The sequence below is a fragment of the Microtus pennsylvanicus genome, chromosome 6, assembly GCF_037038515.1.
Source record: "Microtus pennsylvanicus isolate mMicPen1 chromosome 6, mMicPen1.hap1, whole genome shotgun sequence".
Lineage (NCBI taxonomy): Eukaryota > Metazoa > Chordata > Mammalia > Rodentia > Cricetidae > Microtus > Microtus pennsylvanicus.
Window position 1 is genome coordinate 9203842 of NC_134584.1, and position 17679 is coordinate 9221520.

Consider the following 17679-nt stretch of genomic DNA (forward strand, 5'->3'; position numbering starts at 1 on the left):
GGGAACTGCACACCTTATAGAGATCTTTGTGTCCCATGTTGATTGCTTCTTTATTCTCAACTGCAAATAACCTGAATAAACATGTGTCCATGAACATATTATTAGAAAAAAATTTCATGATTATAAATGTGTTCATTACACACACGGGGGGGGGGTGCTTTTACCTCTACAATAGTATAGCCACAAAATGAACAGAAAAATGGATAGACATCAACTGTAGTTGAAGTCATGCAATCATGATGATATACACTGCATATTCTACCTAATATGTTGAATCTTGAAAGTAAAACATACATGTGAAGAAATGCACATGTGGGTTCAGTGTGTAAAGTAGAAAAGAGGATGCAGATTAACTTTTTGGGGATGAAGATGGATTTAAAGCAAATAACGAGCGTGGGTTGTGAACGAGGACTTAAGGCAACTGATTTTCAGGTTCCACCTTGGCCATGGATTTTAGTTTTCATGGGGTGGTACAAAGGCATAAAATACATTCAGTGCAGACAGTGCCAAATCCAATGTGAGTGCCTCAGGTTCTGTTCTGAATGTCCGTTCTAACTGTACAGAGTTCAGGATTTCGTGGTGCAAGAGACTTTCTCTTGGGCCAACAATCAGCTCCCAAATCATGACAGGGGACTTAGTATTGATGAATGATTGGTCATACCTTAGGCTCATTTCTTGCTAGCTTTTATTATTTCACCATTTCTGCTCATCTATGTTTTGATACAGCGTTATTTACTCTTCTCTTTTTCTGTATTTATTTCCTGCTGTCTCCATAACTGTCTGCATGCTGCTCAACTTCTGACCCCTGCATGCCCTCCTCTTTCTTCCTTATCCTCTTCTCTTCTCTAGCCTAGACTTCTCCTCCTATTTATTCTCTGTGCTTGTCAGCCCTGCCCATTGCTCTCCTGACTAGCTATTGGCCATTCAACTTTTATAAAACCAATCCCGTATCTTAAACAGGCAGCAGAAACAAATGTTTACAAAACAAATGCATTGTAAACAAAGACACCAGACACAAATGTCACACATTTGTTTTACACAGTTCAAATAATCTTGCACAGCATAAACACCTTTGTAACACACCTTTGGCTAGTTAAAATAATATTCCACAACAAAGTAGTTTTCAGGTCTTGTTAATTTTCACATGCAAATGTTTATTTCAAACTCTAGGGTTTTTTTTTTTCCAGGTTCTGGTATCACCCTGGACCATAAATTATTTCTTAACCTGAGGAGGTGTGGGAATAATTAAGACACAACTCAACAATCTTACAGGAGACAGATTTCAGGGATCCTTCATGAAATCCTGAATTCACATCCAGAACAATCTTACCCACATTTGTCCTCCTAATAGTTTACCAAAACGTAAAGTGAGGGGGAAATTCATTAGCATTCTGTTTCCTAGGTAGCCGGGGGAATGACTGTGGTCACATCCACACCCTTCTATGCCCATTTTGTCACATCTACCTATCGATCTTCCTGCTATGTCTACTCTGTCACACAGACTGAATTAATACCTCTTTCCCAGGTGACCTCCCAAATTACAAAGAAGGAGCAGAATATCAGCATATCCTGACCACTCGCTTTGGATGGAGTCAGTTTGTCTCACTATTAAAGAGCTAGGTGACCACTAAAGCATGGCTTCTTGGTAGCAGCAACTTCTTGGGTCTGCTCTGCTTGCTAGAGGCAAGCAAGCGCTCTCGTTTAAGGGAGACTTCCTAACTCAGCTTTAGCTGTAAACCTTACAGCTCTTTTAAAAGGTCCTGCCATGAAACACTTAAACGGTGTTGATGAAAAGCTGAATGCATGCTTTTTGATCTTCAGCTGTAGCAGGAAAAGCTGTGCCGTGGAGAAGCCGCTGTTCAACTTTCCTCTGTTGTACCCATGGCAAAGCCTAGAGGAAACAAGGTGAGTCTGGCCGCATCTCATCTCTGCAAAGCCATCCCAGTCTCTTTCCTGAGGTTACACTGATGCAGGGCTTTTTAGTCCTCAGCATCTGAGCCCTTCTGGGAGTCCTCTCATTTGCTCCGTCGTGAGGCCTTCCCAGTAGGATGCTGACCCTCTGGAAATGACAGCCAAATTCATGTGCTGTAATCACTGCTGAAACAGGTTTGGGCATGTACAAAACCAACAAGCTTTACAATCATATTTTTTTGGAGAATTTAATACATGGATGTTGCATCGTTTATTTAAAAATCCACATTCCTTCACCTCTTATTTCTTACCCTTGAAAACATGTTACACTCACAACTCACTGGGCTTTTTCTTTGTTATTTCTTCAATGCACTTACTGTTTACTCAATGTTTGAGGGTATAGGTGAGTTGACTGGAACCTGGAAGGTAACCAGATTGTCTCCCTCAGAACTCAGCAACTGCTAACAGCTTCTCCACTGAGGTCAGACAATGAGGGGCTTATATAACCATGCTTGTTGTATGCTGTGGTTCAGCTTATATTAGTGTTATCCACGAAGTCATAGTCATAGGGTGTTCATGCATTAATTGGTATTAACATTTCTATCAATGTTTCACTGTTTTAGAAATGTCTCAACATTTCTACTGCTTCAGGGCACACATCTACTGTACCTGGCTCTGACATTCTTTCCAACTCTTCTCCATGACTTTTGGCTTTAGATGTGCAAGGGAACTCACTTACAATGTGTGACGCAGGTGTCACCTTTGGATTGGGGCCTCCACAGAGGAATATTCTTCACACTTTGATCATTTTGCATCTCTGTAGTCTTCTCCATCTACCACACAATTAATACATTCTGGTGAGGGTTGAGAGGTGCCTGACTGTGGGTATAAAGTTGAGAACTTGGGTTCATTTAGTTACTGTCCCCTCATTAGAAGGACAGCATCAAATCTTCCCTAGGACTTATCACCTAGCCAGGCACAAGTTTATCACCAAAATAACATCACATGAGTTACAGTTTGTAGAAGGAACTTCAAATGCAGTCAGAAAATGATTGGTTACCCCCATAACTTTCCTGCTATTATTGCTCTATGGGCACTGCTGTTTTTCTCTGAGGCACAGCTGCTTCACCTGAAACTATCACTACCTCAGCCGATGGCTGCACCTCGGCAGCCACAGCTGCTGCCTTGCTGCAGAGGCCTTATAATTGCAAGAGCATTCATGCTGTTTTATCTCTGTCTCTGTCCTTTTATATAAGCAACAAGGATTCCAGAGTCACACATGGGATGAAAAACTGCTAGCTCAGCTATATTTTAATTTTACACCAAGGGGAGATATTGCAGGAGCATGAATGATTCCACTGGGAAAAACAATAGTAAATATTCAGATCTCAGATTCTGGGCAACCAATGGACAAAGCTCTGACATGGTAAAGATTTAATGGAGCATTTATAATTACCGAAGATAGAGATTATTAATAAAGGCAAGTTCCAAACACATTGCTTGAATAAACTGTTGGGAGTTACAGCAAAGAGAAGTCTCTATTCTTCTCTGATGACATTCTGATACGATTAACTTAATATTATCCATATGTATTTATTTCAGTTGGATAATACCTGATTTGTTGACAAAGACTTTCCCAACAAACACTTCGTACACTCACGAAGTTTGCAGTCAGAATGAAACATCTGATGTGTTTTAAGGTTTGAAGAAGTAAACTTTTTAAGACATTTGTTTGACTTCTCCCCTGCATTAGCTATATCATGTGTTGAATAAGGATATCGAGATTAATAAAGGCTTTGCTACATTCCCCACAATTTTAGGGGTCCTCTTCAGAATGAAGTTTTCTTTTATGTCGTAGAAAGGATGAAGGCGAAGAAAAGCATCTGTCACAGTATTCACACTTGTAGGGTTTCTCTCCAGTATGAACTCTCTTGTGTATCCTAAGGGATGAGTTAAGATGAAAGGCTTTGTCACACTCTTCACACTTGTACGGTTTCTCTCCAGAATGAATTCTCATGTGTCTCCTAAGGGATGAGTTACAATGAAAGGCCTTGTGACATTCTTCACAATTGTATGGTTTCTCTCCAGTATGAATTCTTTGGTGAACCCGAAGATCCCTAGAATTTAAAAACCTTTTGCTGCAGTGTACACAGGTATGATTACAGTCTTCAGAATGGATTCTCTGATGGCGTCTGAGGATTACAGATGAGCAAAAGCACTTGTCACACTCTGAACACTTGTAGGGTATCTTTCCATTGTGAACTCTCTTGTGTCTCCTAAGGGACGAGTTACAACGAAAGGCTTTGCCACACTCCTCACACTTGTAGGGTTTCTCTTCCATATGAACTCTCCTGTGTGTCTTAAGGGATGAGTGATAATGAAAGGCTTTGTCACACTCCTCACACTTGTAGGGTTTCTCTCCAGTGTGAACTCTTTGATGATCCTGAAGATCCCTAGAATAGGAAAACGATTTGCCGCAATGTACACAGGTGTAAGGACTGTCTGCTGAATGGGTTGTTTGATGTCGTCTAAAGGATAAAGAAGAGCTAAAGCTTCTGCCACAGTCTTCACAGTCGTAGATCTTGTCTTCAGAATGTATTGTTTGATGTCGCCGAAGGGATGAAAGCAAGTAAAAACACTTGCCACACACTTCACACTTGTAAGATTTCTGTCCAGTATGAAATAATTGATGCTCCTGAAGGTAGGTAAAAGAGGAAAAAGTTTTGCCACACTCAACACACTTATGGGGATGCTCTTCTGAATGTAGAGCTTGATGTCGCCGAAGGGATGAAGTGAAGCAAAAACACTTGCCGCACTGCTCACACTTGAATGGTTTCTCTCCAGAATGTTTTCTTTGATGTTGTCTAAGGTATGAAAAAGAGAAAAAACATCTGCCGCATTCTTCGCATTTGTAGGGTTTCTCTCTAGAATGAATCCTTTGATGTTGCTTCAGCATTGAAAGATAGTAAAATGATCTGCCACAGTCTCCACACTTGTAGGTTTTCTCATCAGTATGATCTTTCTGGTGTATGAAAAGTGCTCCAGCAGTATTGAAGGCCTTGTGACATTCTGTACACGCGTAGGGTTTTTGTCCAGTGTGAAGTCTCTGGTGTGTGGAAAGCGCTTTATAAGAACTAAGGGCCTTACCACATTCTTCACACTTGTAGGTTTTAATTCTTTTATGAATTCTCTGGCATTGAATCTGTAGTGAGTTATGATCAGTGGCCTCGGAGAAAATGCTATCATCTTCGGGTGTTGTTCCTGTTGAGCAAAAGTTGAGATATGAACAAAAGTTAGAAAATATTCTTCATACTTACAATGCCTATCATTTAAAAAGAATACATTTATTAATACATAATGAAGCAGTGAAAAACTAGAGTCATTTCACAACTTAGAGGCACTAAGTATAAATGATAAAATATTGTAGGTAGAAATGATCTATACCTTTAGTAGAATAATAAAACATCCAAATAGAACATAGACATAATGGCATATAATTCAAAGTTAAATAGCTAAGTAAGTTGCAAACGCATTTAACTAAGAGAAATTAAGCCATTAAAAAAATAGAGATTGTATATTGCAGGATACCCATGAAATTATAACGCAGCTGAGTCCAGGAAAAAAAAAAACTTCATTTTGACTTTGTGAATTTGAGACATAGTGCAATACAAACTTTTTATCCTTCATTTATAATTTTACTTTGGGAGTACAAAAGATATGCTGCACACGTAGACAGTCTACATAAAGACGAAATTTATAGTTCAAATTCAGGACAGTATTTTACATTTTATTTGAAAGACCAGAAAATATACACCTGAAACATGATGAGTCATGCAAAAACAAAACAAAAAAAAAACCTTCAGATTCACCTGTGCTTAATGTAAATTTGGTTGAGACAATATATTTGTCAATAAAGAGATGACAAAATTACTTGTTTCCTTTTTTGTTTGTTTTGGTTTTAGAAGACAAGGTTTTTTGATGAAGACCTTGGTCTCCTGTAACTCACTATCTAGACCAGGCTGGACTCAAACACAATATTAGAAGGAGAAAAACATTTCTACCTTCCATTATCCAGTCCTCTGTACCTGTCATCAGATCTCTTTTTATACAATATGAATATGTATTACGCTCATCATTAAAACTGATGGGTCAATGGCTACGCAGAATTTTCTGAGAAGAGAGAATGTTAGGAGGAAGAATGGCAGAGTGAGAGGAGTCGCTAGAAGATGCAGGAAAAAAAAAAGGAAAACATACTATATTAGAAGAAGGAACTGTCACGTGACAGAGGGTAGATAATAAATATGGGTTCATTTAAAAAAAGTAAGAGCTACCTAAAAATGAACTCAAGCTATTGGCTGAGCATTTACAATTAATAAGTATCTCCATTTCGGGTATTTGGGTGGGGTTGTTGGGACAGAAACCTCCGCTCATAAATGGCATTCCAATCTGGGGCACACAGGACTACATAAGGCATGAGGAAGCTCAAAAGAACTTCTCACAACACAAAAGCAGAGCCAAATGCATCTTGTTAGTCTTCTGTCTCTCATGTGAGCTGCAGTACAGATGTGCATTTCCTGACAGCTGCCTACAGATTTTAGCCACCAGCTTGAGGTTTGAGATTTTGCTCATGTAGACAGAAAGGGTTACAGATACTCAAGAAAGATAGACCCAGACGTAAAAAAAAAAAATCTTTAAATGGGTTACAGTGTTTAATAATGTACAAACGCTTGTGAGAGTAAAGAAAAATAGTATAGATGGTCAGAAAAAATATATATACATACTTTTAAAATAAAGTAAAAGTCCTTAAAAAGGGAATAAAGTAATATGAAAGTTAAAGACACACAAAGAAGTAAAATACACAGAGTGTCTGGAATCCATGTGGTACTGTGTTGTCTGTAGATTTTCTGACTGCTAATGAAGGAATGAGAGCTGCTGAGACTGACTGGATTGTGAAAACTGCTGGATTAAAGCAACCAATGTAGTTTTATCATGTCTTGACTTTAAAAGGAAAAAAGAAGTGAGAGAGGTTATGATTTTTTCCAACAACATGAGTATACTTTTACTACAATAAAGTTAAAACCATTCTTTTTAATTAGACAAAAATGGGGAAATGCTGTGGAATAATATTTCCGTACACTGTGAAGATGTGTTGATGTTATTGTTAATAAAGAGCTATTGGTTTATGGCTAGGCAGGATTCTTGTGGTTGACCAAATCCTGCCATTAGAAAGGCAGAGTCAGAGCAGTGACCTGGACACCCAGAAGCAAGAGGTAAACATGCCATATGAAGAAAAGGAACTGCCATGTGGCAGAGTGTAAAAAAGACATATGGGTTAATTAAAATATAAGACCTAATTGATAATAAGCCTGAGCTGTCATATGATAGTTTATAATTAATATAAATTCTCTATATGGTTATTCGGGATTGGCTGCCAGCACAGAGCTGATCCATCAAGTTGCCTAAGAAAAACACTGCCTAACCTCATCAGTACTGATCCCATTAAAAACCTAGACTAATGAAAATATACACTGAAGACGTTTGAAAATAAACAGAAGACGTTGAGAAGAAGTGACCACAAGATATTTTCATCCAACTGGAGTCATGGTAATATTAGTCATAATGCTTCTTATAGGTCTAGAGATAGTGGCAAACCTGATAGTATCTGAAATTAAACATTTTACCGCTACTGATGTACCTGAAAACATCAGATTAGACACATATAAGTTTATAATTTCTTTACCAAGTTGTTACTGCTTATATATCCAAATACCAGTCCTTGTACATGATAAATTGACTTGAAAAAAAAAAAGCCCTAAATAACCCATGGAGCCTTACAATTCACTAAAAGGCTTAAATCTACTAACTGTCAGGAAAGAGAACACACAAACACTGAACCCATAACTGGTTTGATGGGCTTCCTGAATCAAAAGTGTAAGGCCTTGCAAATTGTCCTGTCATAATCTTCCTATGTCTAATTATCATGACCTGCTGAAGCAATTGGGGGTAAAAGTATTGAAAAACCCAAAGTGCCTCTGTTAAATTAGCATACCTAGAGGCCCACACATCCCCTTTATACGATATGCTAATGCTTTGATTCTTCCCTAAGATTAGTGGGGAATGCACTGCCCAAAGTGCATCTAGTTCGTCTGAGTTTTATCCAACTGCTTCCAACCCCCCAATTGTTCTGACCAACAGAACTGACACTGTTGAGCCTTCTGTCCCTGCCTGCCTCTGTGATAGAATTGTGGGTTTCAATTTATTAACCCATTATGGTCACTTTTATGTAGAGATCTTTCTTGCTTGAGTCTGCTCTCAACTCTGTAAATAAAAGACTCTCGGTCTTTACAGTTCTCAGTTCTATTTCCCTGAGTCTTAAACAACAATGGAGATTCAACAAAAGGAAAAACCTTGGAGGTCACTGTAAGTAGAAGCATAACTTGTAATTGGGGAAATCCAAAGCTTAAGAGACTTAAACCCTCATAAAACTGAGACACCAGCTTTGACAACAAATACAAGGAGAGACCTATAGGATGATTCCCATGGTATTATGTTTCAAGGCACATGGGAAAGCCTCACTTTCTGTTGGATCTCAGGATATCAAGTCTGTCCCTGAACCCCTCATTCCTACACACCTGGGTGCACGGTGGCTGCTGCTTGTCTCTCCCCATCTGAAGGCTCTGGTCTTTGTTCCAGAAATGTCACCAGGTGTGGCTTAGGGACAGCAAGACCTGTGTATAGATAAAGAGAAGAAGTTGTTAAGTGTTCTTTTACTCAGAATTGACATGTCCCTTCCTGTACATGACTTGTAAGGACAGAGATGAGGTGACAAATGATTGCAGACAATCAGTTCCTTAAGTGTTTTCAGACATGATCACTGCAACATGTGAAGGAGACAACAGCACCCAGGGTCTGAGTTTCCTTTCAGGGGAAAAAACAGTAACTTAGAATTGTAACACTGTTCACATAAAAAGTGAGCTCCACCTCTCACGCCACTGAATTTCTAAAAGTCCCTCTAGAGTCAGGGAAAGACACACCCATCTCGGAGAGGTTAGACACAGAAAGAAGCAAACAGTGTAAGCAATCTTCCTGTTTTCATTTTTTATTTTAAATTTTCATATGATTTAGTGTTTTCTATTGATATATTTCTGTGTGAGGTTAATTTGTTTAATTAATCTTCATCAATAAAACACCAGGAGTGAGATACCGGCTAAGGAAATGAAAGATCAAAGAAGCACCAGTGATGTCCTACCTCTTCCATCCCACCATCCAAAGGGCAGAGTTCCTGTCTCAGCCCCGCCTTTCCACGTCCTGTTCCCCTCTCTACAGTCTTCCATATCTCTATGGTCAACTAGTGGCTAGTTCTACACGCTGATCAGCTGTATTTGTCAGAACACAACACAATCAAAACATCACACAGCAGGAGGTTGTCAGACCTTGGGTTTACAAACAATTGTGAGCTGCCATAGGAGTGCCGGTGATGTGGGATTTCCTGCCTGGGCTCACAGGCCAAACAGTGCTGTAATTAATATAGTTTCTGTGTGATAATTTGTGTCTGGGCGGCCAGGAACAAAAGGGCAGTTTCCTATGACTTAATGATCCTCTAGAAGAACAGTAAATGTTCTTAACAACTGAGTCATCACTCCAGCCCAGAAATGATTTTTAATATAGTGTTCTTATTTTTTTAAAATCAAAAGATATGAAACTGTTGAAATGTTCCCATGAGAAACCACACAAAGTGAGGAAGCTACATGTTGATGGTGAAATAAGAAGTCACTATAGAGGAGATCCTCACCCAGGAATTCAAGGTGGCTGTAATTCTCCAACATCACATCCCTGTACAGATTCCACTGAGCAGGCTCCAGACATTCTCTCTCTTCTGGAGAGAACTCGATGGCCACATCTGAGAAGGACAGCATTTCCTGAAATAAAGATCAGTGAAGGATACATTAATTTAATTAAAACCATTAGTAATTTAAATACCAACATGCATGGAGCTTGATAGTTATCCTAACAACTAGGAACTAGCTAGGGCCAATTTGCAAAGAGAGAAATAATTGAAAAAATTCCTACCAAGACTGCCCTGTAGCCAAGTCTAGGGGCATTTCCTGAACTAGTGATTCCTATGAGACAGCACTGCCCACTATGGGTGGTGCCTGCACTGGGCACGTAGTTCTACATGGCACAGGAAAGCAGTCTCGGGGAGTCAGTAAGCAGTGTTCTTCTGTGGCCTGTTCTCCACCTCACGCCTCACGTTCCTGCCTTGAATTCTCTCAGTGATGGACCTGGAGTTGGAGTCTAAAATAACCCTTTCTTCTCCAAGCTGTCTCTCATCACGGGCTTTAGCACAATAGGAACCCTCAGTCAGGCACCATGGATTTGTCCAGGATGAAAGAGAACTAGAAATGTTCTTACACAGGTAGTAATATCCTCAGACATGCCTGAAGTGGTCACATGAGCTCACACTGAACATCGATAGTAAAGACAAGGTAAACGAGCCCATAGCCCCAGTTGGACACGATACATTTGAGAAAGACATGTAAAATGAATGCAGCCACAAAACATGCATTTATTGCCATGTGTTACTACATACTACACATATATGCATTTCTGAATTGAAATATATCATTTAACCATGTATCACCTCATTGCAACTTCTCTCATGTACCCCAATAATCTTTCTCAGATACTTGGTTCATTTTTCTCTATTATTATTGTTACACACAGCCCATAAGTGTAGATATCTACACTGTAAATACCTACTATATAAATATGAATGTTCAGTGTTACCTTTGTGTATGTTTTGGGGACTGACCACTTGTTACTGGATGAATGTTGAGTGGGCTCAGCCCTGTGGAAGACTAATTCTCCTCTCTTAGCAGTCCTTATGTGCCTATACTTCTCTGTTAGCTAGCAGACTGCCCCCTGCAGGGGATCTTGTGCCACTGCCATTGTTCAGGGCTTGTTCAAGCAGTCATACTGTTGGGGTGTCATGGGCGCAGCTTCCCTTCCCTTTCTGGAAGGCACAACCTCACGCCAGACTTCCCAGACCCCGGCTCTCATGATCAATATGGACCCTCTGCAGACATATTCCCTGACCTTCTGCACAGGAATTGTGATGTGGTGTATCTACTGGGTCAGGGCATCACAAGACAATAGTTCTCTGGATCTGAACGTTTTAGTTTTCTGTAATGCTCTCTGTGCTGCAGTGAGCAGTGTCTTTAACAGGCAGTGACAGCTACACTTTGGTGCAGGTCTAGGGAAAAGCATCTGGAATGCAGTTAGCAACTGTGATGCTTTAGTGCTCCAGTATGCTCTCCTCTGTAACTTAAGAACTAAGAAGTCATCAGAGACAACTGCTGCTAATGCTGAGATGTGGGAGGCACTGGGGCACCTTTAGGGATTCAATGTCATACTGCTCATGGGTGTGGTTCACGGGCATTACAGCTAAGCAGGGCTATTTATTGCTTCTCTGCCTTGGAGCTCACAAAGCCCCTTCTGGCAGTAAGAAAAGTCACCCTTAGGCAGAAGACCTTCAGGCCAGTCCCAGCTCCAATTTCCTGAGTCTTGTGTCTGAAAGGCATGGCGTTTTCAGCATTGGGAGGGGGCAGTAGCTTTATCATGACAAGACTTTCAGGACAACTGAAATATATCTGCAGTAAAGAATGACTACATGGGGGCTGGGGAGATGGCTTAGACATTAAGAGTGCTGGCTGCTTTCCCAGAGAACTGAGTTCAATTCCCTCTAACCATGTGGTGGCTCACAACCATTGGAAATGCATTTCAGTGGCCTCTCTGGCCTGCAAGCATACGTGCAGGCAGAACACTGTATACATAATAAATAAGTAAATGAATAAATAATAAATTTTTACAAAGACTCAGAATAACTACATAGAAAAATGTCTTTAAATAAAGTGCAGAGTTGAGCATCAATGAGGGAGCCACCAAATCTTGAAGAAACAGGCAAAATGAAGCAATTTGGTGAACAGAACACCCAGTAATTTCTCATGAAAAAACAAACAGAACTGTTTTGAAAGCTTCTTTGTAGCTTGTACAGAATGTTACCACCTTTAGAAGTGAAAATAAATAGATCCTATGCTTTTATTAACCAGGTCACTAGGTCACTAGTTCCTCACATGAGGGTCATGACCCCTTGGAGAAACCTTCAACTAAAAAAGTATTTACAACAAATAACTTTGGTAAAATCACAGATATGATGTAGCAAAGAAAATAATTTTATGGTTAGGGGTCATCACAATATGAGGAACTGTATTGAAGGGTCACAGCATTAGGAAAGGTGAGGCAAGTAAACTAGGGGGTCACCAAGAAGAGGCAAAAATTACCAGCATGGAGAAAGGCAAGAGCCCAGAGAAGATGAAGATGGAAACATTAACCTCTGAGCAAGTCCCCAAAGCAGAAGTAACTGTGAGGATCACTGCCCATATTGGCCAGCCCAGCTACCATCATTCTACATGGGCAAGTGTCTGCTATCTTGCGGCCAATCCTGTGAGACGCTGTGAGTGGAGGGCAGTGTGCCTATAACAGGGTATCAGGAGGAGGGGTTTTAGCCGATAAGATTAACAGCAAACATTTCAGGCAATTTAAGACTGGCAAACAAAAACAAAACCTGGGGAAGTGCTATGGGAAAGAGTGCTCACTGCTGGACAAAGCATGCATGTCATTGAAGGAAGCTTTATTTCCTTCTCCAGGCTGAACTGGTATTACTAAAAGTTCATTCGTGTGGTCGAGATTCATTTTTTCACAATAAGCCTGTTGAGATAATAAGTTGTCTAAGTATAATTTGCATTGCAATGTCAAACACCTCCTAAACTATTGGTATAACTTGTAATTATACGTCATTATTTCTTCTAGTAATTTAATAAACCTTCTTAAAGTTCTTACTTTATTAACCAGATCAAGATAGTTTTCTCCTGATACTGCTTCATTATTTCTTCCCAATCTCAATGACTAGCATATTCAGCCTGTACTTTTCGCCACCAATAGGAACAGCTATATCCACTTAAAATCTGAGAGAGTTTGGGAAGTAATTCTAGAAACAAAAGGACAGAGTTAAGCCCGGCTTTTTGGTAGCAGCATTTTCTTGGGTGGGCTGTTAGCTAGAGGTAAACACAACTCATTAAGAGAGGATTCCTGACTCAGCTTTAGCTGCAAAAAGCTTGCAGCTGTTTTAAGAGGACCTACCACCAAACACTTAAATGGTGTTTGTGAGTAGCATGCTTCTTGGTGGTGGCATGGCCCTTGAAACTCCATAGAGTTGTGGCAATAAACATGGCTCTAGCTATTACCTTCGCCACGAGGATGGACACTCTAAGAAAAGCTAAGGAATGGACTGAATTCAGCCATCAAAAGCACGGCTTTAATCCTAGTCATATCACTAAGCGAATTAAAGACTCATGTGGTCAGAAAAAGAGAGATATAGTATAAAAGATAGATTCAGATTTAAAAAAAAAACCTCTAAATGTTTAAATATATAAGAGGGCTTGGGATTGAAAAGAAAAAGGAGAAAATCATGAAAAAAAGAGAGTATTTGGGTGTGGTGGCACACACCTTTAATCCCAATACCTGGGAGGCAGAGGCAGACAAATCTCTACAAGTTCAAGGCATGGTGGCACACAGCTTTAATCACAAAATTGGGGAAACAGAGGCAGGCAGATCTCTGTGAGGTCAAGGATAGCCTAGTCTATAGAGTGAGAGCCAGGACAACCAAAGAAACACAGAGAAATCTGGTCTCAAAAAAAAAATTAAAAATATAAAAGAAATAGAATTTAAAATACAGTCACATAAAGATGAAAACCACACAGAGAGTCTGGATACTGTATGTTATTGTGTTGTCTTTGGATTGTTTGATGGCTGAGGAGGGAGCTACAGCTGCTAAAAGACATTTGATTACAAATGCTGATGGATTAATACAACATATATATTTTGAAAATGCTTTGACTTCAATTTTTTTTTTTTTTTTGATTTTTCGAGACAGGGTTTCTCTGTAGCTTTTGGTTCCTGTCCTGGAACTAGCTCTTATAGACTAGGCTGGCCTCGAACTCACATATCATAAGTCAAAAGATATGTTACTTTGGAGAAGAGGTTTTGTTTTTGTTTCCACAGGAAATGAGAGGCTGTGGATTCATTCCAGGTTAAGAAAAATCTGGTATGATCAAGGAAGACCCCCTGGGAAATGTCCGAGAGGAGCAAGAGCCCTAGAAATCTGAGTTCTACATCCTGAATAACCTCAAGACTGCTGGCTGATAAGATCAAGCTTCACAGAATATTCCAGTCAAGAAATGACCATAAATCTAAATTTTCTTTAGGTCCCCATAAGATTACCAGCACTCTGAAGCAGCAGGGAGTAGCCTAGAAAACTATGCCCACATTCCCCAAAAAATGGATTATGGATGCTTGCCTTTGTTTAGAGTGTTGATTACAAGTTGTTATGGATAATGGTCAGGAATAAAGCTAAACAAAGGAGACTTGATTGACAGTTCAGGAGTAGTGGAGGCTGGTCCTAGAAGCAAGCCTAGAGCAACAAAATGGACAGAGTATATACAATAAGAATTCTTGCATTTCCTCTTGGTGTCCCTCAGAAACAGCTTTCAGAGAGACAGACAAAACTAAAGACTAGGTGGGATTGGTGGGAACTCAAAATGAGGTTCAAAGAAATGACAAGATTGAAGGTCAGGATCTAAAAATTAGAGACCCTCCTTTCAAAGTAAGCAACCTACAGATAACAAAGCATAGTGCTTAAAACATGTACCACAGACACCATGAAATAGTAACTCCTAGGTCTTTGTTCCATAACTGTGGCAAGAAAAAAATCATTAGCTTTTGCTTCAAGGCACCAAGTTCGCAATTTTATGACTCAGAAAGTGAATTAAACCATGAAAAGTATGGAAGAAATATAGTACCTGCTTTGGAAACCTGAATTATATACTGAAACTTTGTTTCAAAATAACTATCACATGTTTTGCTGTGTACGTTAGCTGTCTAGATGTATTTGAGGATATTAATAGTCCATACATTGTTTCTGAGTCTTCTTAAAGCAACACACTGACATTAGAATAAGGTGAAAGAAGCCTGGGAGGAAAGACACAGGACTGTCAGCAAGGGGAACTGGACTGGACCTGTGGAAGAGCAGGACCCACCGTTAGCAGTTTGCTTTACTGTTGGCTATGCAGTGCCCCATGTGGAGGACAGTGCAGGAAGTGGTTTTGTTCTGGCTCACTGTAAGAAGCATCTGCTCACAGAGGAACCTCTGCTGTAAGGACAGGGGAAGACATCCCAGCAGCAGCACATAGTTTGCAAATCAACAAAGTGTTGACTGCATGAATTTGTTAAAGTGCTCACTGTAAGAAACATGAAAAGCACCATAGAAAGTATTTATCACATCATTAAAGTTGAAATGCTGTCAGACTCAGGTAGAATAGGCTGGCCTGGAATTTGCTATGAAGCAGGGGAGGACCAGAGGGCCCTGCCTCCCCCTCACAAACGCAGAGATGACAGGGATGTGCCTCAGAGGAGACTGACGTTTCTTTTCTATCACAGGTCTGGTTACTAAAATCCCAGGTATACACACAGGTCTGGGAGTTCTCCTCACCTGCTGACCTGACACAAAAGCCTGGCACTGTAACACAAGGCCATGAGGGCTTTTCACCTGTTCCTAGGGACCCTGCTTCTGGACCAGCTCAACAAGCTCAAGGCCTCATCAAGACGTTGACACAACCATTGTGGGCCAAGCAGACATCCTGTCGTTTTCACAGTTAGTCTGCCCTACATTAGGGATGGGGAGCTTTCAAGGCTTTAAGGGAACCCAGACCTCAATGTGAGACCTGGAGTCAGTTTCTCCAGTTCCTTCTTCCTGCAGAGGGTCCTCTGTGTGTGGGCTGTATGTGTGTTCTCTCCACCCTAGTCACAGCTTTCTATAGCAGCTGGTCCTGGCAGACCTTGCTGCTTCATTCCAGGATTTACTGCCAGAGACCTGAGGCCCCTCAGATATTTTTCCTTTCTTAGTTCTTTAGCCGTCAGAGCAAATGAACACAAGGTTAACTGTCTCCCTCACTCACCCTGCCTCTCCTGTGCCAGGGCTTCTCCATCCCTCTCCTGGCAGTTTCCCGTGGCAGGCCCCAAAAGTAGGGTCGATAACAACAATCTATTTTTTTTCTCCTAGCAACCTGCCTTCCCATCTCCTTTAACAGACAGATGTCTAAGGTCTCCAGGATGGCAGTGAACCAGATGCCTCTCCAGCCACAGCTCTAGCTGAGTGTGAGCTCACCAACTCCTGACTCTCCTCTCCCCTATTCAACCAATGCCTAAAGGAAGAAGACAGACTTTAGTCAGCATCCCTATACCAAAGAGTCTGGGATGCTTGGGTGGAACTTCCATCTCAGCCCCTGGCATCCATATATCTGGAATATTTCAGTTAAGGCTTCACCTCAGCCCCTGGCATTCATATAGTCAGAGTCTGGAATGTTTGGTGGAAGATCCATCCCAAGCCCCCTCCTGTGGAAGTTGCCTCAGTTCAGACTCCACCTCCGAGAAAGCACAGCAAACGATGACCCCTCCCCAGAGATGCTCAATACCACATCTACATAGTATTTAAACAGCACCCTAGAGGACAAACACATCGTTTTCCAGTGGTTCTTCCCTATCTCTTCTCTTTGGGGGGCTGGAAATCCATCAGGGAGCATTGGTATACATTAAACCTGGGCTTTGCCTAATTCGGTTTGATTTGGTCTGATTCAGATTATTGCATAGGCAGAGAGGCTTATTGAAGAATAAAAACTTTTCATAAACCTCAAGACCATACATTTAGGCCAGTTACAAAGTAAAGGAAAGATCAGAAACCACGACTGTTCGAAAGATACTGAGAAATCTCAGATGGGCGGTGGTGGTACACTTCTTTAATCCCAGCACTCGGAAGGCAGAAGCAGGTGGATCTTGGTGAGTTGGAAGCCAGCCTGGTCTACAAGAGATAGTTCCAGGATAGGCTCCGAAGCTACAGAGGTTTCTGTCTCGAAAAACCATATATAAAAGATACTGAGAAATCTCATAGCATCCATAGGAGAATGGGTCAGCTAGTGATGCATGCCTCCCCACCATAGCGGCTCAGTGAACTCCCAGCTCCCCCTCAGGAGCAGGCAGTCAGCTGAACATCCTTAGCTTGCAATCCTGGACCTCCTGGACCTCGCACTACTCCGCGCTACCAAGCAGTCTCGGGCTGCACGGGCGTCCTAAGAAAACCATCACTCAAAGCACGGTCCCTATTTCCTCTCCCCAGCCCTGACCTGCAACCTCAGGTTGCACTTGAGCATAGCACTTCCAAGGCAGCTTCTCCCGCCCTCCCACCCAGCCCAGGACCGCTCCCACCCAGCCCAGAACCGCTCCCTCCAAGACGGCCCCGCACCACGCACAGTGCTTCAGGCTGAGCTACACCCTGGACCAACCTCCATGTCAGAGATGCAACCGGAATGCGCAACAGACGGGCCTCTTGAGGAAGACGCGCACGTGGACACCGAAGCAGGAATGAGATTGCCTGGCTTTTTGTGACGTCACAGACGCGGAGACTACATTTCCCAGAAATCTGCGCGAAGCACAAATGGCCTCTATGAGGTATGAAATTATACACGAAACTAAACTAAATAAAACAAAAAGAAGTGCTATCCCCACATTAATCATTTCCCAACATGTAACTCCACGGTACCTGATTCCGAGATTTTTAATATTCAATGTCGAGCTTGGACTTCATTTCCACCACATCAA

The 17679-nt window shown here is 41.2% G+C and overlaps 2 protein-coding genes across 2 annotated transcripts in view; both read right to left on the reverse strand.

Moving 5' to 3' along the window:
- LOC142851751 (uncharacterized) overlaps positions 1-17480 on the reverse strand; it is a 143524-nt gene extending 126044 nt beyond the window's left edge. The window contains exon 1 of the mRNA XM_075975750.1: positions 17364-17480. Within this exon, the coding sequence (XP_075831865.1) occupies positions 17364-17369 (6 nt within the window). The 5' untranslated portion in view covers positions 17370-17480. The remainder of the gene's footprint in view (positions 1-17363) is intronic.
- On the reverse strand, positions 977-17487 carry LOC142851746 (uncharacterized). Its single transcript, XM_075975744.1, has 4 exons — positions 17364-17487; positions 9704-9830; positions 8544-8639; positions 977-5172 (listed from the first exon to the last, which is right to left on the reverse strand). Exons 1-4 carry the CDS (start codon positions 17367-17369, stop codon positions 3728-3730), a joined length of 1674 nt encoding a protein of 557 aa, XP_075831859.1. The 5' UTR covers positions 17370-17487; the 3' UTR covers positions 977-3727.
- Between the last annotated feature and the right edge of the window lie 192 nt (positions 17488-17679).